At 33.5% G+C, this 22,962-nt stretch overlaps 1 protein-coding gene across 1 annotated transcript; it reads right to left on the bottom strand.

The window, feature by feature from the left end:
- Positions 1-9,653: 9,653 nt before the first annotated feature.
- On the bottom strand, positions 9,654-22,291 carry LOC139495888 (mucin-17-like). Its single transcript, XM_071284291.1, has 6 exons — positions 22,152-22,291; positions 17,737-17,835; positions 16,517-16,816; positions 14,675-14,998; positions 13,214-13,636; positions 9,654-10,015 (listed from the first exon to the last, which is right to left on the bottom strand). Exons 2-6 carry the CDS (start codon positions 17,786-17,788, stop codon positions 9,786-9,788), a joined length of 1,329 nt encoding a protein of 442 aa, XP_071140392.1. The 5' UTR covers positions 17,789-17,835; positions 22,152-22,291; the 3' UTR covers positions 9,654-9,785.
- Positions 22,292-22,962: the final 671 nt, after the last annotated feature.

The raw sequence follows: 22,962 nt of genomic DNA on the forward strand, positions 1-22,962 counted from the left end.
CTTTACAACTGTTGATGGTCCATCTCTCATCGGTCTCTCTGTCTTCTGTCTTCCATCTTCTGTAAACTTTTTTTTAATCATCTCTGAAAATGCTCAATGGATTGAAAATAAGTTTTTCTATCTTATCTATACAACTTCAACATCACATATTGTGATTTTCGTCCAGGTTGATCAACCAGCATGGTCACAGTGTCTAAAGATATTTATTAGACATAAAAGTCAAACTGCTGTTTGGGTTAATATTGCTTAACATAGCATTAAGAGAAAAAGTGACGGGGTACACATGATCATACATGTAACATCCGCGTTCTACATTTATCTACCCTGAATTTTGTAAAACTACAAACCTGATTTTTAAAAACAAGAGAAGCTATGCTAAATCATAAAAGAGCAAACTGCAAAAATTATAAGCATGAACAAAATCATCTACTATGAAAATTTCAATCCCCTCTTTTGAGTTATTGCCCCTGAAACGTAAACGTTTGCTGTTTTTGGTTGTTAAAAACTATAGTAGGTAGGTGAAACAGCTAAATTGCAAAAGAGTAACTAGGTCATGTGCATATGACAGTCCTAATAAGCAGACAGATTTGAGACTGTGTGTATTTGAACTACTTGCATCACTCGTTCATCAAGCTCTAGTATCATATTGCCTATCTGTAACAACTGAACAATTTTAATAAGACACATATATTGCTTTATTGCTGTTTGTTTTGGCTTCCAGTGGCAAATATTTCTTGCATATTCATGACGATGAGAAAGCGAAACAAACAAAAATCTTTCAAACTTAAAACCAAGCAACCAAAAAGAAGTTATATGAACACATTTTTATTTGTGTACTGTTCTTTGGCTCTAGATGAACGAGCGCTCACACTCAATAATGAAGAAAGGACTATATATAAGGTTGTCCATAATTGTGTGACGGTATACGCGCTACCTTATAAAACAGAGGTCCCGAGTTCGAATCCCGGTGGAGATTAGCAATTTTGGTAATGAAATTCATGCTCTCCGGTTATAATAGCTTAAATCCACTTCAGCTGAGCTTTGCTGGATACTTGTCTGATTATTTTTATACCCACCTACACTTTTCTCTGTTTACATTATCAACTTACAAAACCGAAGCTGAGAGAATTCCGCTATTGAAGCCGAACAAATTAACCGTATTGTATTTTAATTAAAATTAAAGGTCGTCTATAGAATTGTATTCCGGTACAGTGTCAAAATAAACTAATATTCAACACAGAATATTATATATTCGTGGAGATTTATATGTTTTGTTAAGTTCAAATGATCCGATATGATATTTATTAATCAATTTCAAATTGTGGAATTTTATCAGGTTTGAAATGTTGTAAGGCCATTAAACATTTTCAAAAAATAGATGATCGTACAAGCATTTTATATCATGAGCAATATTTTAATTATCACCTGTTTACATAACCTGCACTAGTGATAAAATGTCAGAATAGTCTTTACATTTACAAAACCATAACGTTTTAAGCCAAAATACTAAAACGAGGCCTTTTAAAGCTGAATGTGTGGTATTGGCTTTACTCATTGTTGAAGGTTGTACAGTGACTTATAGCTCTTAACTTCTGTGTCATATGGTCTCTTGTGGAGAGTTATCTCACTGGCTATCATACCACATCTTCGTATTTAAATTGTTCATAAATCAGAACTCGTTCATCACGTGAATGAAGAGATGAGAGGTACATGCCAAATAGACAGCAACCTAACAACGAAAATAACAAAGAGACATCTCGGGATTAGTATAATATTATCAACAATAGACGATGCGGAGTAAAGCAACCACCTATCAATCCATCAACAATAAATTATGTCAAACATTGTACAAATCTCGTAAGTCCAAAATTTGGGGAAAATACAACTCGGACTATAATAGTTTATCATCTATCATTTACATCCTCAAAAAGTAATCAATTGAAAGTTTATTATTTAGTTCACGACTGAGACGCGTGGTTAGATTACGGAAAGAGGGGAAGTTCTTGCACCTTTCCATGACAAGGGTTTTGAGCTCTGGTGGGCATTTGTTACTTTTTCTAATGGTTTGACGATAACCAACAATTCTGCATACAGTGGCGGATCCAGCCATTTTAAAAATGGAGGTTCCCAACACCGGACCCCCCTGGATCCGCCACTGGCATACCGTTTTCTTTTAGTCCTTGGTGGATAATTGTATCATTACATGTAGCAAAATACTACACCTCCTTCTAATAGAACAAAGGAGCAAAACAAAAATGATAGAGAAACAAAAGTCATTACAAAACAATAATACGAAATAACCAGGCTCAAGCTAGTAGCCATACGAAATAACCAGGCTCAAGCTAGCAGCCATACGAAATAACCAGGCTCAAGCTAGCAGCCATACGAAATAACCAGACTCAAGCTAGCAGCCATACGAAATAACCAGGCTCAAGCTAGCAGCCATACGAAATAATGTTTTGCGAAAGTATTTTCTCTGTAAAAGACACCATGCAGGTTGTTTAGAAGCAAAATTCTAAGTTAGCGTTTATCCCACGACATGTCTGAAGACCGCAGGTGGCTCCAATAAATCTAAGTTGTTTAAAATTGTGTTCAGCAATACATTAATACAGCACAAAAGAACGAAAACCACTAAGAAAAAAATAAATGATAGAAAAGAGAATCTTGGTTGTTAAAATATAACGAATTGAGAATAATGGGCAAAAAATACAAAGAAAATTGGCTTAGAAATTAAAGAATACATAATTGAGGTTTTCTTCCAGACCCTCTTCAATTAAGCAATTCTGATACAAGTAATTAAGACAGACAATAGACATTTGAATCAATTATAATGTAGGAATTTCACTTATTTCTAGACTAAGTCAATAATATTGAAATCTGTTTTATAGCTGTCAAACTCATGCATGTAAAGGTAACCACTTTAAATGTTTGCACAATTTTAACATATTAATTTAAACGACATTTTATTTAAACTGATGACATTAACCGAAATTGAAATTGAAAGACTGGTCCATATTTTAATTAACGACTTTATTAATTCATGTCAACATGAGAAGTGTTTAAATGTTGCTTTTTGTCTTTGTTTGGTTTTATACCTCTTTTAAAATGGTCATAAATGAGTCGACACGAGTGTGGTAAATGTAGGTGACAGCGGCAAATATTCGCTATGTTGATTTCACGTAATAAAAAAAAGAGGAGATGTGGGTTATTCGTCAATTTTCGATGAGGCAGAAAGACAATGACAAAAAATATCAAACGAAATTTAGAGAGCGACATTTAAAATCTTTAACCATTAACATGTATCTGAACATAATGCTAAGCTTTGCATCGGCCCGAGTCTAAATCTACATTGTGAATGAATCCATTAAACAAGTCTTAAAAAAAATCTCAAAATTCCGACATTACATCCAAATATGATAAATAAAGAAAACATTATGATATGACATACACTCGACAGCTACTGAAAAAATTGTACGGACTAGGGACAGGCACATACTAATAGGATAAACTATTTTCTCCTCAAATATATTTCATTCATTAGAAGTCAAAATATTGTACAATTTGGTTTCAAAGACGCCTGTAAGACCCAAGTGTGTCAGCACATGCAGTCTGCTAGTTAGCAGATTCTTCGATAAATAGAGATATGATATGAAGGCATGATGTATTATGTGTGAATTTTGTATGTTCTATTTGAATGTATTCCATTTAGATAAATTAAAACAAGCCCCAGAAATAAAGAAGATACAGTCACAAATTTTAGGATTCTCCATATGACAGAAGGAAGACGGAAACTACCAAAATGAGATCTACGAATCATTGAATAAATCTTAACGAATACAGAGACCATAAAAAACTAAAAACACAAATCTCTTGAATACTTATGCTGAACCACAGAACGTATACTGAAAGATAACTTTAAAAAAGGGGCGAGGGATGTTGGTATCGTTGTTATACTGGATCGATTGATAAATGGCAAAATGGACTAAGTGTGCACGTTCAATTATTATACAAACATGATCTTAAAAAAGAAACAAAACTTTTTAACCTAGATAATAATTCAATAATGAATTTTTATGGAATAAAAGAATATGTGAATGTATATATTTAGACTATAAATCAAAGGAAAGCAATTAGACGACTATTAAAATGCCATCAGTATTTTATGCACATTTTACATTTGTTTTTCAATTCATTTCAATTTTTCCTTTGAATTATTTAATTCGGACAAGCAATTCATGACGCTCTTTAATTTGCTTTCGAATATTTAATGTTTCATGAATAGTTTTGGCTAGTGAAAAGCTAAATGGTTTCGCGGAAACAATCCTTTAATTGAAATAAATAATTCATATATACCAATTTCTGTCCCATTGTTATTAATAAAATATATGACAAGACTTGTTTTAAGATACATTTATTTTCATAAAGTTTCAGATTCATAAACAATTATGATTTACTATCGTAGAATCAATCTATCTCCCTATATGTGGGATAACACAACTATCACTATATAAATAACGGGGACATAAAGCACTGTTCTCGCGGGAAAACTAAATATGCACGTACAACATTTTCATATGACTAGTTATTCATTTTCGGCAGACATTCTATATTGAACAGAGGACGGTTGGTTTATTATTCAAAGAAAAGTCACGTTCATAAGTGATGCCATAGTCCTGTAAATGAATCAAGGTTGCAATTCTCCTACTCAATATAAAAAAAGAAATGTGGAAGGATTGCCAATGATACAAATATTAACAACGTTCAAATAAAATTGAGAATGGAAATGGGGAATGTGTCAAAGAGACATCAACCCGACCATAGAAAAACAACAACAGAAGGTCACCAACAGGTCTTCAATGTAGCGAGAAATTCCCGTACCCGGAGGCGGCCTTCAGCTGGCCCCTAAACAAATATATACTAGTTCAGTGATAATGAACGCCATACTAATTTCCAAATTGTACACAAGAAACTAAAATTAAAATTATACAAGACTTACAAAGGTCAGAGGCTCCTGACTTGGAACAGGCGCAAAAATGCGGCGGGGTTAAACATGTTTATGAGATCACAACCCTCCCCTATACCTCTCGCCAATGTAGAAAAGTAAACGCATAACAATACGCACATTAAAATTCAGTTCAAGAGAAGTCCGAGTCTGACGTCAGAAGATGTAACCAAAGAAAATAAACAAAATGACAATAATACATAAATAACAACAGCCTACTAGCAGTTAACTGACATGCCAGCTCCAGACTTCAATTAAACTGATTGAAAAATTATGATTACATTATAGGAATATTAGGCACAATCCTTTCCGTTAGGGGTTTAGTATCATACCATCATAACATATATGAGATCTAGAAGAACATATAACCCGTGTCATGCCAACAACTGGTTTTTTAATAAATGTGTTTACATGTAGTTCCGACGCAAAGACATTAACTCTCCATGAGATGACCATTCTTTGCATACGGGTTTATATTATAAAAAAAGAAGATGTGGTATGAATGCCAATGAGACAAGTATCCACAAGGGACCAAATTACACAAAAATTACCAACTACATGTCACCATAAGCCTTCAACAAAGCTCATATCGTATCAGTCAGCTATAAAAGGCCCTTAAATGACAAATGTGAAACTAGACCACTTTCGAGTTCATCCGTCACCGGAAAAAACTCGTCAATTATACGCGCCTTTATCACCGTCATCTGTGCGTTTAGGGGCGTCGTCACTTCCTTACAGTGTTGAGCGAGTGGTTGAAAAATTATAATTCTATTTTGTACGAATTATTCGGCAAATTGAATTCTGAAAATAGACAATCAACACTGCTGTCATTAGGGAATTGTCAGTAAGTACCTACAGAGCAACCATTATTTCTAGTTTATCCTGCACAAAAACGATCACTTAGACGCTTGATGAACGTAAATAGTGCAGGGATACAGGCGAGCCCCTCTATCTGGTAAATGACGTCATAAAGGCGTGCATAATTGACGAGTTTTTGCCGGTGACGGATGAACTCGAAAGTGGTCTATTCAAACGAGAAAACTAACGGCCTAATTTATGTAAAAAAAAAAATGAACGAAAAACAAACATGTAACACATCAACAAACGACAACCAATGAGTTGCAGGCTCCTAACTTGGAACAGACACATGCATAAAGAATGTGGCGGGGCTAAACATTTTAGTTTTGGCACCAGCTGCATGAAGAACGACTCCGGGTGCGGGATTTTCTCGCTGTGTTGAAGACACATTGGTGACCTTTTACTGTTTCCGGTCTTTGGTCGGGATTTTGTCTCTTTGACTTATTCCCCATTTCCATTCTCAAATTTTATTCATTGTGAGGCTTACTGGTTAGATTTCCCCCAGGTTGGTGCATGATGAGACCACCGGGTACTTATGAATCCAAGAAAACAAATCAAAAGGACCTGATGAACCAATGGAAAGTATTTAACCTCTCATTTCTTTTTTTTTTAAATTACTTGACATTATGTTTATAATATCATGAATACTGGTGAAACCCTTGCGATAATTTAATAACGTTAGATGAAGAGATTACAAATTGATATAACATAAGAATAATCATAGTTTTATCTCCCTGAAGAATTGAAACCTTTCCGATGTTAACGGAATACTAAAAATAACCCATTGAACCGTTATTGCCAACAATAAACATCTATCCATACAAAATATAAAGCTGTAGATCGCGCTTAGGCAAGAAAAGTTGATAACAAATTTTAAAATGACTTTCAGAATCTGTCAATACTTATAAATACCGCAATGACATAGAGTTGAAATATTACAACAACATCAGATGTAGTGTTAAACAAGTTTTTGGACGTGAAAAAGACTTTTTTAAATATGCATTTTTTGTGCGGACCTTATTTGACTGCTGAAACAGAATGTTTGTGAAATTTGAATCAAACTATGAGATTTATTATCACTGTCACTTTGAGATATAGTACAGCAATAAATGTACTGTTCATTGGCTATATGTGAGTTTTTATTGATGTGCACATACTGATTATGTGTCATGGATTGATACCCAATATCCTGTTTTTAACTATGCAGCTTAAATTCTGAAATAGTTCCTACACATTATTATTTCTTTTTGATACATTAGTTAAGAATTGATGTTCATATTTCAATAGGTTGTTTGCAAAGTGTTGCTGTTCGACTTTCAAGTATTTCTCCCTAAGGTTGCATTCGGCAATCCTCGGTAGAATCCGCTACTACGGAATCGGCCGAGTTGAGACGAATGCGTAAGGTTGGTTAAATTTTGTTTTTCCCCTTTGTGTTTTCTTATGCTTAATGTGTTTCTTCAACAAAGGAAACAATTACAAATGAAAGCGTTCTTATATAAGTAATTTATTATAACATCGATTACATAAATTACAACAAAAAAAATATAACAACATGATGAATATTTAGTAAGTCCTTATAAATATATGCTTCTGGAATGAAATAATAAATAAAAAATATTTCTAAATTTGGTGGTCCGATGTAATTTCTAAAATTTAATTTTACCATGAACGTAAAATCTAAATTTTCGAAAACAAAGAATTTTGTAGAACTAGAGTTAAGTTGACCAAATCAAGAAATATACCATATCATAAGGGTCTGGAAGGGGTATTTTTTTATGTTTGTTTTCTTTATTTTATATGCTATTTTACTTTATTTTTTGTACCCTTTGCCCATATTCTCTTTTTTTTCTTAATTTAGCACCTCATTATTCTTTATTCCTTTTTTTTCATTCATTTTCATTATTCTTTGTATTGTTTGTCAAGTTTTCACTATTCTGTAAACCCCATCCACAACTTCAAATATCGATTATTCGTTCCAGGTTATTTTCGAGAGTTATCTTCACCAGGATCGGTCAAACCCAAATAATCGAAAGCCATGCATATTTTATGACTTGCATGCATGAGGAGTATATGATCATAAGAGGCCTAATACAAAAACGTCAATATCAATCTGCAATCGACTAACATCAGATGACTCCGCTTCTTTCCATCTTGAGGTACGGAATAGACCGAGATGTAAAGAATGTATCCATCTGAGGTTAACTTTGCATAATCGAACTTGAATCTTAGCTTCGTAATAATTTGAAACAGAATTTCACTGTATCTTTTTACCTAAAAAAGAGATAATGGTTTTGCTCTTCAGTTTTTTACTATTTTTCTTATCTATATCCTGTTGATTTATCCCACATTTAGTGTTTTTACCTTTTCGGACGATATCCCCTTTGACCACACTGAAAGAAAAACTGCATGTTTAAAACTTGGGATGTATCTTACAGCCATACCTAGAAACATTTTAGGTTTGCAATGTTTAAAAAAGAGAGATAAAGATATCAGGCTTATAATTTGTATGGTAGACGCACGTTTCGTCTACAAATGACGAACTAGCAACGCTGAAATAATATGTTTAAGGGCCAAATCAAGTACGAAGTTACATAAATTGTGAGACGGTATTACATTCCCGGGGTAGAAAATCCTTAGTAATTAATATAAACATTTTATTTATGAATATATTTTGATTAAGCGAACGCATTATACCATTTCCTTATGTTTTTATGATGTTTACACTTTATATTAAGTATATAATTTTTATATAATTCATTTGTTACTATGTAAATGTTCAATCATTTAACCTTGATTTGTTTGAATCAGCATTTAATTACATATTTGAGCAGACTGTTTTCCCAAAGAAAGCCACTACATTTATTGATGTATTGATACAACGTACAAAATATATTATTTGATAATAAAACAAAATAATTAAAACTATCATAAAATTTATTTATGACAAAATTGACAATAATTGGGATAAAAAGAAATCACCAAGAGTCATTTTGGTATAAAAAATATGACACACGTAAAAATTATATTGAGTATTAACATTTAAAATTTCTAACCGGGATATAGTTATCAAAGGTACCAGGATTATAGTTTAGTACGCCAGACGCGCGTTTCGTCTACATAAGACTCATCAGTGACGATCATATCAAAATATTTATAAAGCCAAACAAGTACAAAGTCGAAGAGCAATGAGGATCCAAAATTCCAAAAAGTTGTGCCAAATACGGCTAAGGTAATCTATGCCTGGGGTAAGAAAATCCTTAGTTTTTCGAAAAATTCAAAGTTTTGTAAACAGGAAATTTATAAAAATAACCACATTATTGATATCTGTTCTGCATTCACATAATACAATAATATGGAATAGATGGAAACTCTGGATATGATTTCGAAATTAAAATATATAGTTATCTAAAATTGAGAGTGGAAATGGGGAATGTGTCAAAGAGACAACAACCCGACCACAGAAAAAACAACAGCAGAAGGTCACCGACAGGTCTTCAATGTAGCGAGAAATTACCGCACCCGGAGGCGTCCCTCGGCTGGCACATCACATGTCTAGGATAAACAAATCGCAATGACAAAATACACACACAAATAAAAAAAAAAACTACTTTAAAAAATAAATGTGCTTTTAGAGCTGTTTTGAAACTAGCTGTTGCTGTGGATTTAAGTGCTAGTATAATTGTGGACGATGCTATTAATGTATGTAAACATAAAAAGTTAGGTTTGAATGCCAATGAGACAACTCTCCATCCAAGTAACAATTTAGAAAAGAAAACACGTAATAAGTAAAAGTACGGTCTATAACACGAATCTTTGGTTCAAACTGAACAGCAAGCTATAAAGGGCCAAAAAAATGTGTCCAAATACATGTAGCTATCCAATATTTTTTAAATGTTTTATCAAGGACATACATAGCCTTCAGTCTTCAAATGTGCTGAGAGTAAAAGTTCCAGCTACTACTGATAATATAATTGGATAGCGAGGACTGTAATAACTGACAAGATCCGGTTGCTTTCTGATAATTATACCCATTACAGTTGTCGCACTGTAAACAATACAGAGCACATCGTATACTGCTCCGTATATTCATCTTATCTTCTATGCGTCCAGTTAAAATCTTCGCACCTGCATATTGAATAAAGATAGCCTTTTCATCTGAAAAATAAATTAAAAAAAAATGACACAGAAATTAACAACTATATGTCACTGTACGGTGATATATGTTACATGTATTACAGAGGAAAAAAAATATTGATATCCATATACTAGTTCGTATAACAATACTCAACATATTTATATTAATGGATTTAGATGGTTAAATGATATTTTTGTTTTCGGTATATTTCAAACTCAACACCGCTCCAGATCGTATTTTCTGCACGAGTATTATATTTCTAGGGAAACAATGGATCTATGGAACAAAAATTCAAAATAAGAAATTGTGACCTTATTTTTACCATATATGGGGGTTTAGCAGTTTTCATAAAATTGTTTTGGCACGTCAAAAATAATCGATGATCTAATCAGACAACTAAAATACTTTACATAAAGCAAGGACTGTTAGCCAAAAGTCACACAAATAAGACTTTAATATTGTGAGTAAACCATCTAATAGTAAATACAGTTATTATTTATTAACCTGAGGGATTCCGGACAGTAAGACTCAAATTATTGACCTAGTTTAAAACAAATAATTACATTAGTTGTATGTTTCATTATGATACTTTATTCTGATTGGCTAACTGAAATCTCACGTTATTCCTTAATCAACTTCACTACACAATGAAATTTATCATCATGGTGACACTAGGTTCCACAATAAAGTGCACAGGTACATTAAATAACAACTTGATAAAAATCGAGTGTTCATGATCCTAGCTAAAACATCTAATTATAAGTATTGTATTCTTCTTTTTGTAACTTCATAGGGTTGTAAAAGTGGTGACCGTGCGCACATTCTTAGGATTAAATACTGTCCACTTGTATTTTTGTCCAACTGATGAGTTAAGCCTTTTTCAACTGATTTTTATAGTTCGTTCTTATGTTGTACTGTTATACCACTGTCCCAGGTTAGGGGAGGGTTTGGATCCCGCTAACATGTTTAATCCCGTCACATTATTTATGTATGTGCCTGTCCCAAGTCAGGAGCCTGTAATTCAGTGGTTGTCATTTGTTTATGTGTTACATATTTGTTTTTCGTTCATTTTTTTACATAAATAAGGCCGTTAGTTTTCTCGTTTGAATTGTTTTACATTGTCTTATCGGGGGCCTTTTATAGCTGACTATGCGGTATGGGCTTAGCTCATTGTTGAAGGCCGTACGGTCACCTATAGTTGTTAATGTCTGTGTCATTCTGGTCTTTTATGGATAGTTGTCTCATTGGCAATCATACCACATCTTCTTTTTTTATATTTGGTCAACGCTTTTACACCCAAATAAAGTTACAAAACGAAACAATATTTAATAACGCAATCAAGATAAGCTAAAGCATATAAAATCAAGCTAAGAACGAATAAACTATAACAGTAAAAACGCATTTAAAACAGTCAAAAAGGATTCCACACCTGGTTGTAAATCGACACAAGAAAAATACAATGTCAAAATTTATCGTATATTTTTTATTTATGTAATACCCCAGTCCCACTAGGCCACGATCGCACTACGATCTGTGATAAAAATGCAAATTTTGATGATCGTAGTGCAATCGTGTAGATCGCAGTAAGGTCGTATCACGGTCGTGGTAAGGTCTTCAAGATCGTGAAGAGCGTGGCCAACTTTGAACATGTTCAAAACAATCGTGGTACGGTCGTGGCAGAATTAGGTCGTAGTAGAAGCGTAGTGAGAGCGCACTAATATCGTAGTAAGATCGCAAAGGTCGCTGTACAATCGTAGAGAGAGCGTAGCGAAAGCGTGATTCTATTCGGAGAGACTGCGCTACGATCACAAAGCGACGTTATCACGACCTCACTACGACCATCACGTTCTCACTGCGACCCAACTACGCTTCCACTACGACTATACCACGCTGTTCACGACCATAGTACGATTCTAGCACGCCCTTGCCGTCCTCATCACGCTCTTCTTACGACCAGACTACGTTCACACTACGACCATCATTATCATTGTCATTTTCACATAAAATATATAAAAAAGCTCCCTACATTTTGTTTGTTTGAATGTAATTATCCATTTGCTCTAACGGCTCAACCATGCTTCTCGTTTTTATATAGATTAGACCGTTGGTTTTCCCGTTTAAAGGGTTTAACACTAGTAATGTTTTGGGTCCTTTATAGTGTGCTGATTGATGTGAGCCAAGGCTCCGTGTTGAAGACCGTACATTGGCCTATAATGGTTTACTTTTATAAATTGTTACTTGGATGGAAAGTTGTCTCATTGGCACTCATACCACATCTTCCTATATAAATTGATACATCTACGTCATCTCTGCTATTGATCACTAAAATATTGTCATTGAGCTTTATTGACCAGCAATAGGTTGTAATTTAGGTTGGATTGGTCGGTCCGACATCTCTGCTTGATCAGGATTCGTTACTTTGCTCCCTCTGCCTCTACATCAACTCCTACCACCATGCCCACGTGTTCTGGTAGATTTGGTGGCATGACTGTATTGTTTCCGAGAAATCTACGCTTTAATCAGAAATAGAAGGAATTGAACCCTATTTTTTTTAACTGTATTGATATGGAACACGATGTTGACGTTATTGCTGAGAACGTAGTAAGATCGCGCTATGAACGTAGTATAATCGTGGTAAGAACGTGTTATAATCGCAGTAAGATCGTGTTGCAATAGGATAACTCGTGGTATGGTCGTAGTGAGAACGTGAAGAGCGTAGAAAGATCATGATAAGCGTAGTGAGGTCGCAGAATAAGCGCGGTGAGAACGTGGTATATTCGTAGCGGGATCTTTGTAGAAGCGTAGAGAGGACGTAGTAGCAACGAAAATTTACATTTTCATGCCGCTCAAACCGCGACCTCACCACGATCTAAATTTATTTTAAATCGCGGTGAGCGTGGTGCGATCGTGGTCTAGTGGGACTGGGGCTTAAGTGTATTAATTTGAACGAAAACCTGTATTGAATGGTACAATGCCAATGTCAAAAAAAGGCGAAAGATACCAAAGTTACACTCAATTAATATGTCTAAAACAAACAAACAACGCCACGGCAATAAATGATAAACAATAAAACGACAAACAACAGTATAGAAAGAAGAAAAACACAACATAGATAACTAAAAACAGAGTAACGCGAATACTACCAAAATTGAGGTTGATCTCATGTCCTTCGGAACGGTTAGTGTTTTATTTGACAGTACTTTATCATGTTTATATACCTCTATTATAGCCACCACATTGTCCTGTAGTTACATTTTCACTGGTTATAAATATTGAGGTCAAAGTTGAATCTGGTATTGTTGTTGCTGTTGTTGTTTCTGGTAGTGTTGTTGTTATTGAGTCTGGTGTTGTTGTGGTTGAATCTGGTATTTTTGTTGTTGTTGCTGTTGAGTCTGGTATTGTTGTTGTTGAGTCTGGTGTTGTTGTGGTTGAGTCTGGTAATGTTGTTGTTGTTGAGTCTGGTATTGTTATTGTTGTTGTTGAGTCTGGTGGTGTTGTGATTGAGTCTGGTATTGTTGTTGTTGAGTCTGGTGGTGTTGTGATTGAGTCTGGTGGTGTTGGGATTGAGTCTGGTATTGTTGTTGTTGTGGTTGCGTCTGGTATTGTTATTGTTGTTGTTGTTGTTTCCACCATAGTATTTACTACAAAATTTAAATAAATTTAACAAAAGACGGACTGATTGTTCCAACAGAGGGTTTAAGTTGTTGATTACATCTGATTCACACAACCCTTAAGTAGGCTGTTGCAGCTAAGAACACACCATTCCTATATTTGTTAAAGCATGAAGGTACATGTGCTAAGCAGTGTGAGTAACTAATATATTGTTCAATAAAATATGACACGAAAATTCAAATTAAGTCATCATTTGTATATTTGTTATTCAAATACCAATACATTCCACGCTTTTCTTTGTACGAGTTTTGACCAAGTTCTGTCAGTTATTTAACATAAGACTTTTTTTTTAAATGATTATTACTGTGCGTGTTGTTATGTTAATTCTGCATTGGATAGAGGTATCGGGGCAGGGTTGAGATATCATAAAGCATTATCAACCCTGTTACATTTAATGTAAGGTCCATCTACGCTAATCTAGTAAATATTGTTGTTGAAACCCGCTTGAGGTCGGGGATTTTACTCGTATCTTTAAAGATCATTTAGTGGCCTTTGGCCGTTTTGTGCGTTTCGGGCGAGTTGTTGTCTCTTTGATACATTTCCTTTTTCTATTTCCATTTTTGTATTTAATGTGTATACGTATACATATATTTATTGTCTGATAGGAATCGCAAGTTAACCTGAACATATTTTGTTCATTTGTTTTGTTTGACTGTCATCAATGTGTTTCCCTACATATCCTTTCGTTAAAAAAACAACGAACTTAGTTTAGGAATTGTTGAACTCATTTTATGGCAGCTATTCCCTGTTTGTTTAAACAGTTTCAATTTTAGTTTACGTATTACTAGTATGGTCGAATGTTCTTCAAGTAGTATAATACGCAACATAGACTGTAAACCAACTCATTTTCGCCAGCAATGTATTTCACGACTTTCGCGAGCCAAAAAATAATGCGAATAGAAATTGTAGCGAACATGTAAAACTTGGATTCTTTTATTATTTTCTTGTTCATCTACATCTACTTAAACATTAAATTTTAGGCATATAAATCCCAGAATTGAACATACCTGTACCGGTTAGTTTTATCACGTGACTGCTTGATGTACCCAGTTCATTTTCCACCTGACACCAATAAGTACCAAAATCATCTTCAGCATAGAGGAGAATAGTTAGGGACGGATGTGTTACATTACTTCCGGAATATTTCAAAGTGTTCCCTTTGTCTATACGACTACAGATATGCGATATATCACAATGAAGCCATCTAACATCAGGTTCCATACTAGGATCAGAGGGTACATGCGAGTCTGTGTAGGTACAATCCAGTTCGAGTGTTTGACCTCTCGGGTCAATATCCAGAGATGTCATTGACGATTCTACGGACGGGGTACCTGAAATCAAATATTTTCCTTAAAATAGTTGACATTTTGTAATTGTTGAATACTTTTTTATGTCAATTTTATTTTAATTTCAATTTTAGTTAACGAAGTGACGAGTAAAAGTATCTGTAATACATGTAACATATATCACCGTACAGTGACATATAGTTGTTAATTTCTGTGTCATCTGGTCTATTGTGGAGAGTTGGCTCATTGGCAATCATACCACATCTTCTTTTTTTATATATAATAACATATTATTATCCGAATATTTTTGTTAACGTTCCCTTTAATGAAGATAAAAGAGGCGCGAAACATACCAGGCAGTCAAACTCGTAGATCGAAAATAAACTGACAACGCCATGGCTAAAAATGAAAAATACAAACAGACAAATAATACTACATATGACACAACATTAAAAACTAAAGACTTAGTAACACGAACCCCACCAAATACTGCGAATGATCTCTGGTGCCCCGGAAGGGTAAGCAGATCCTGTTCCCCATGTGGCACCCTTCGTGTTGCTAATGTTATTACAAAGCCGGTAAATATTCTAATTCGGTAGGTCATATTCATGAAATTAGATTAGATGAGCAACCTTACCAAGCATTTAAAACAGTTAAGGTGGTATGTTTGTCTAAATCAAAAATGATAGAATGTATTCATACTTTGCCAAAACGTAGTATATATTGATATATGTTCAAACATATAATAAAAATAATAGGTCACCACGCATTTTCTCAAGCCACAGGTTGTGACAAAATGACAAATTTTGTATAGATTATACAGGAAAAAACATCACTATGTAAATAAAAGGTAAACTTAATGATAGAATTGTAAAATAAAACACGAAAAGATAGCTTTTGGAAAATGCTTTCAGAATATCAAAAGAAAAGGTAGGGTCACCGTGCGTTTTTTCGGGCTAAAATACAAAATAACAAAAAACCATGTGGATTCCTTCAGAAAATGAGCTATTTCAGAGTTACCTCCCCTTAAAATGCCAATTTAAAAACATTTGAAAATCAAGCAAAAATAATCTACACTAGTAAAATTATTATTATTTTTAAGGTAAAATCTTATAAATTTTGTTTCTTTTATATGCAAATTCATATTAGTTATCTGCAGTCCTGCATCAAATTTTGCTAACTTGATTGAAAATCTGGACCTTAGATTTTCTGTTTTTTTTACAATCCAAGATTGCGAAAGACATCCATACCACCTTTAAACAGAATTTCCGTTAATCACGATGTCCATGTTTTAAGTATGCAAACTTCTCTTCATTGCTGTATATCTTTCAAATAAAATACCAAAGATTACACATTACAATATTTTTTCTTCAATGGGTCCCAAATGTAATGGTCATTTGGGCATGACCAATTTTCGGTTTGAGCATCTGACGTCACAGATGTCGAGCTGCCGTATTGTCTGGCGCAAGAAATGCAACCTTATAAAACAACTGGAAGCAAGAGGGTTACAAATCTTATTCTAGCAACATTATTACACATTTGAAAACAAATCTGTTCACTCACCTGCCTCACAAAGTAGTATAGGTATTGCAAGATGATAATTATCTACTCCGTCAGAGGCAAAACAATCGTAAAATCCCAGGTCATAACGACCTACTGCAAATATGATGAGTACCGTAAACGGCGATTCATAGAAGTGGTTCTCATCTATAGTAATTGTTGTCTGAGATCCATTAAAATTCCGGTGAACCCAGGTTACTGAAACTGGTGTTTGGGAAAACTGAACATTTATGTTAGCAAAACTATTCAAAGGTACTGATGTTTTTGATTCTGTACTGGTCACTTGGATTATTGCCTCTAAAACTAACAAACACATTATTGTAAATGTATAAATGACAGAATTATAAAATTGTAGTATATTTAAAAAAACACAGTATGAATATTTTTGCCGGTCATGCGTTCCAAAATATAATTAAACTTACTTTTTTATCGGTATTTTGTACATTTTCCATTTGATCTGCCTAATATTTGATAGATTATGTACAGGACTTAACATTAAAAATTATAAGGCAATGACGTCATTTGTCTGACGTCATATAAAACGCAAACAACTTCATTCATAGACTATCTCAACGTTTTAGACGCGTACAATTAGTTTAAATATCTAATTCACTTTACTTCAGATTTTGAACCAGAAAATACCTATACAAATAAGACAAATTGTCGATAAAAGAATAATGGTATTTTATATTTTGATACTAATTTCATCAGTCAGAACAACAGCTCGCCCTTACGGGCTCGCTTGATGATCTTGTTAATAAAGTCAGTATCAAAAACAAGATAGCCGTCATACTATATTCATCAGTCCACGACTGTATTCGTAGTACCCTTTATTTAATTGTATAGATGAATTCAACATAGTTACTATACCTTTTTAAAAATCAAGTATGATATTTGCCTCATATGAAGTAAGGAAAAAGTCAGAAAGAAATGAAGCATAGTTGGTTCCCATTTAAACATGTTAAATGGCGATTTACTATTGAAAAACAGATCATTCGAACGTAAAATATATGAAGAAAGTAAAATTTTTATATGTTTCATATAATTATTATGCTAAATCTGAAAGTTAATTTTTTTCAAAATATAATTACTCTCTTTCATTATTCTGTTTGATCAAGTTGGCCTCTTGTTTTTAGAATCTAATCTGAACTATCTTCAGGTTAGTGTGAATAGCAAAATTCAGGTTTTAAGTTTTGAATTATACAAAGAAACATAAAACTTACAAATGATGTGGCATAAACAGATTACAATGCTGAAGATAATTCTTTCATGCATGGTCACATCTGTTATCTATTTCTTGTAACTTTCCTCACATACACTGTCTGTAAAAAAAGGCATGGCTGCTAAAATTATGCTAGTATCATACATAGCTAGTTGTTCATACTTCCAAGGATGAATGTTTCCTCTATTGTATGCCATACAACTTTGTTCTTTAATTTTCGTAGCATAAAACGCACAAATAAATGCCAGATCGTTTTTAAATTAGTTTAAAAACATAATGTCGTCTGCTAGTTAAACAGTCGAAGAAAAGTCAGTCATAGAAATGGTAATGAGGAAACGGCTTATGAATAAACAGAGTACACGTACAAGACTAGTTAAATTGCTCGTTATTTTAAACGTTTCACGGCAATGCTTATAGATCATTACATAAGCCTCTGTTATATTATTTGAAAAACAAATTGTTATAATGTCATATGAATATTTCTATTTTGTCAGAATATCATGAATATAGTAAAGGGATACGAAAAGAAAATAAGATTTTAAGTTAGAAAACTCACGTACACTTTGGTGAAAAAATCCTATTGAATAAACTGTATATTGTTACTTGTTCCCTGCTATTTTATTTTAATGTTCTTAAAGGAAATTTAGGGAGATACAGAGAGTTCATAGAAATTTTAAATTACTACGAATATATCTGCTAGGTTAAATACTTTTATAATGTTTTAGCTATTACAAGCATTTACTGAGACCGAGTTATTTTGGCTTGCATCCGTTTTGTGGCTATAGCTTATACAATCGTATTATGGAGTGCAGCGTTTTTAATGCCTGTCCAATGCTTGTTTAGTTATTAAACCTGTGTAATTCTCCTGGGATATTCTGATTACTGAAAAGGATGTCTATGAAATGAAAGGCGAAAGATTTCAAAAAGGGATATTTAAACTCAAACTCCAAAAACAATCTAAAAACTCCATGAAAAAAAAATCACGAGTATACAAGACACGCTTAGAAAACTAACGATTAAGCAATACAAATCTCATCAAAACAGGGGTTGATAACGTGCTACATAATCAGAAGCAATTTCATGCCAAAAATATGTCACTGACTTTCTTGAGATATATAATCTAAATGTTGTTTGTGTTTTGAGTTTAATACTGATGCGACATTATTAGTATCATATTTGACTTATCTTACTTGTAAAAACTTTTCAATTCCTATTAAAGATATTGTTAAATTTCATAGCTATGTTAAGCTATCGATAGGCACTTGAATCAAAATATGATTTTTTTTTACAATTATTAACTGTAACAAACATATTAAAAATACATTCACATCTGGTGAGAGGAAAAAAAATATGACAAACTCAATCGTTGAACGTGTAGGAAAGATGTGATTGTTTTATTTCTGAATATGAAATTGCTGTTACTACGGCTCACATGAAACTATGATATTTTATCTAAGTGCATGTATTTATAATTATAGAATATTGATCTCGTTTTCATCAATTGTTATCATTTTTTTACAATTCAGAAAATTCATTGTTCTGACCGATTTTTTTGCATTTGCCAAATCTTTTAAGTAATTAATGAAGGCAGTATTTCACATGTTTACTAGAGAAATTATTATCTTGGTTTAACCGATGAGGTATTATCTCCTTATCGGTTAAACCAATATAATAATTTCTCTAGTAAACATGTGAAATACTGCCTTCATTAATTACTTAAAAGATTTGGCAAGTGCAAAAAAATCAGTCAGTACAAACTAAAAGTAAAAAGTGAAATAACAAAAGTACCGAACTTCAAGAAAAATTCAAAAGCGATAGTCCAATAAAAAATGTCAAAATAAAAAGATCAAATACATCAAACGAATGAATAACAGCTGCCGTATTTCAGGCTTGGTACAGCCATTCCTTTCTGTGAAGCCCTGGTCACAACGAACCCACGCCACATCTATGCAGCTCAACGAGATGAAATTTTGTCAAATCACGGGTCATCTGTGATCGTCATATGACAGTCGCAAGATATTTTGAGCATTGTCACGCTGTAGTGTGTCGTGGGTTGAAAATTGGACATGCACCTTTTTTACTCGACATTTTTTTGTCGTGTCACTGCCTTGTGGCTGTCGTGAGAGTGTCTTACCACAGTCGTGGGACTGTCGTGCGGTACCACCATTAACCATTTTAATAAAAAAAAAAAATAATCGTACTACTGTCGGACGACGGTCGTAAGATAATCTCATGACTGTCGCAAGACACTCGTGATACAGTTGCACAATTGTTTCACAAATACCAAATTTCGTACGATGCTCGCACAACATTAGTTGTCTTATGTACGACGTTTTATTTAAGTGAATACACTACGGCGGGAATGAATGTTTGGAAAAAACATACAGTCTGCCGTTTAAAGAGGATTTTTATTCCACCAGAACGATTACGCTTGGCCCAGTAAAATAGGCACCTTGTCGGACTCCAACAAGAGCAAAATCTGGTACTCTTAGCCTTGATTCGAGCCCGTGCACAGCATAGGAACCATCGAAACGCTCGACATTGGGGAGTAAAGCAATTGATCGAACGGCGACTGATAGTGTCATGGTGTAAATTTCTGTGATTTTATTTCATAATTTTTAATACTGTTTTATGTTGAGACAAACTTTCACAAATCCATATGTCGTAATCTGCTTAAAGTACAATTAGTAAAATAGAACGTAATGTCATTTTGATATAACGGATACAAGTTCTTGTGAATAGACCAAATTTATCAAATTTGTATTAATTAGTGTCTTTTTATATTAGAGTAACTCAACATTTGCTAAAAAAGAGACATTCAGAAATTATAGTCAGTGAGGATTTCCGAACGTTTGACTATGGAACTCGTATTGCTACTTTTAAGGACTTTCCAGCAGACTGTGCCGTTGTTATTATTTTCTTGACTCCCATATATTTGATATATATACTATAAATTGAGATAGTTTTGATTCAACAATAGAACATTGAAAGTACAACCTGTGTATTTCTTATTTATTTAAATCTACCGCTAGTTCCCCCGTGTTGTAAAATTACAATACGTCAATAGTACACTGATGCAAGAGTTGGAGCGGGAATTTGCCGGTGATTTAGTTGGATTCATGTAGATGGTCGCCCCTCGCATCACCAACCCAAGAAATCGAGCCTTCTTTCTATACAAGTAGACCGGAGTCAAACTCGCGAGTGACTGTGTGCGACAAACGTACGACAGTGGCACGACAGTGACAAGAAAGTAACATGCGATTCCCATGACATGACAACCTAAAAAGATAGCCCCAAACAACTAACGATCGTCGTACGACTGTCGCACAACCCAAGACAGTACAATTACAATTTGTTTTCTGTCGTGTACCCATCGAGGTATCATCGTAGACATGTCGTAGCTGATGTGACCACTCGAAATATTTTTTTGACATTTTGCACGACTGTGCCCCGATTTAATAGACCTTCCACGACAAAAAAAATCGTACGATCTGTTGTGACCGGGGCTTAATACACAAACAAATTATTGAAATATAAAAGTTTAGATTGCTGCATTGATTTATGTTTTAAGTACAATTACTAATATTTCATGGGTATTCATGACAGTATCAAATCAACCAGAACTCAAATAGCGATTTTTCATTTCTTGTTAATTTATATTTTTATACCAATCTTCTCTGTTTAGTTATTCCATTTTCAGTTGATTTATACAGATGTGTATGCATTTTGCAATATCTTCAATGTCCGTCAAAGAGATATATGCGATATCATGCTCTTCACCTTTCTACTTGTTTGGCTTTATAACCATCTTGAACTGAGGGTCACTGATGAGTCTTATGTAGACGACATACGCGTCTCACTTATTAAATTATAATACTGATACCTTTGAGGGTATCACCAGCCCAGTATTCAGCACGTCGGCGTTGCCATGAATATCAATTATATGGTCTTTTGCATAAATTTCCTGTAAACAAAACTTTGAATTGTTCGAAAAACTAAGGATTTTATTATCCCAGGAATAGATGACCTTCATAGCCGTTTTTTTTTTTTTCGAAACTGTTTAACCCCGCCATATGTTCATTGTGGTGCGTATAGCATTTCAGACAAAACTGCTGTACAAGTTTTAAAGCTGAAAATGTAACTTTCTAAGATATTATAGCACGTGCGACGCGGTAGCATAAAAGATATTTTTAGCATAAAAAACACGACATTTATACACAGAAGAACACCTACTATTTTTAATTATATGTTTACAACGTATGCTACAAAAATTTATTTACGTTAGTTTTTCCTTTCTTCATGTCTTTTATTGGTGTTTTTTAATCGATTAATACTATAAATAAAAAAGATGAACATTTGTTTACACTTTGATTTAATATTTTTAAGTTAACAAGATTACATAATAGTTGTACATACCTTTATTCACACCCAACACATTCAGTTTTAAAGTGTCTATAGGTGTTTGCAACATGTTCACAGTGAATTTTAAATATCCAAACCAGGAAAAACTTGTTCTTTTATATGTTCAATGTCCTTTCATTTTGAATAAAGCGTAGGATTACAGACACATCAACAAGATTTTTTACAAATGAAAATTGATTAACTATATGTTTAACTACCAGTTATTTACAATCATGCGTTATAAGCTGTAAATTGAAAACGTCGTGCAATTTCTAACAAATCAAATTAATCTAATATTTCCTGGTAAAGAAGGATAAGTGCTTTGGTTGCAAAAATAAGATTTATTTTATTTGTTCTTTTACTTTATAATTTATAATGAATTCTATAAGTATTGCCTTTTTTGAAAGCATAACTCCTTTGCGATTATCTGACAGTATAGTATTCAATATAACTAGATATCTAATTTGCACTTCCTAAGAAACATATTATGAATATTGTTCAGTGGTTTGTGAAATTTGATTACCTAACAAACTATAGGTGAACAAACTTTATATTTACTTTATATAAAATCAAATCAATATAGAAAATACCGATGATTAACTAAAATGTGTAATACTTCTGACATATGGTGTCGGTTGAACAAAGAGGAAAAAGTACCCATTGGAGAATATAGATCATTATCAAATTAAAATACTATTGAATGCATAACTTTTAGATTTCAACTTATCGGTTTTATTGTAACTGCAGAATATGTCTTTGCTGTATTCCTTTTTTTCTTGACGTTTGTAAAATAAATGGGAGCTGTAAAGCTGACGTAGAAGTTTTC

The sequence above is a fragment of the Mytilus edulis genome, chromosome 11, assembly GCF_963676685.1.
Source record: "Mytilus edulis chromosome 11, xbMytEdul2.2, whole genome shotgun sequence".
Taxonomy (NCBI): Eukaryota; Metazoa; Mollusca; class Bivalvia; order Mytilida; family Mytilidae; genus Mytilus; species Mytilus edulis.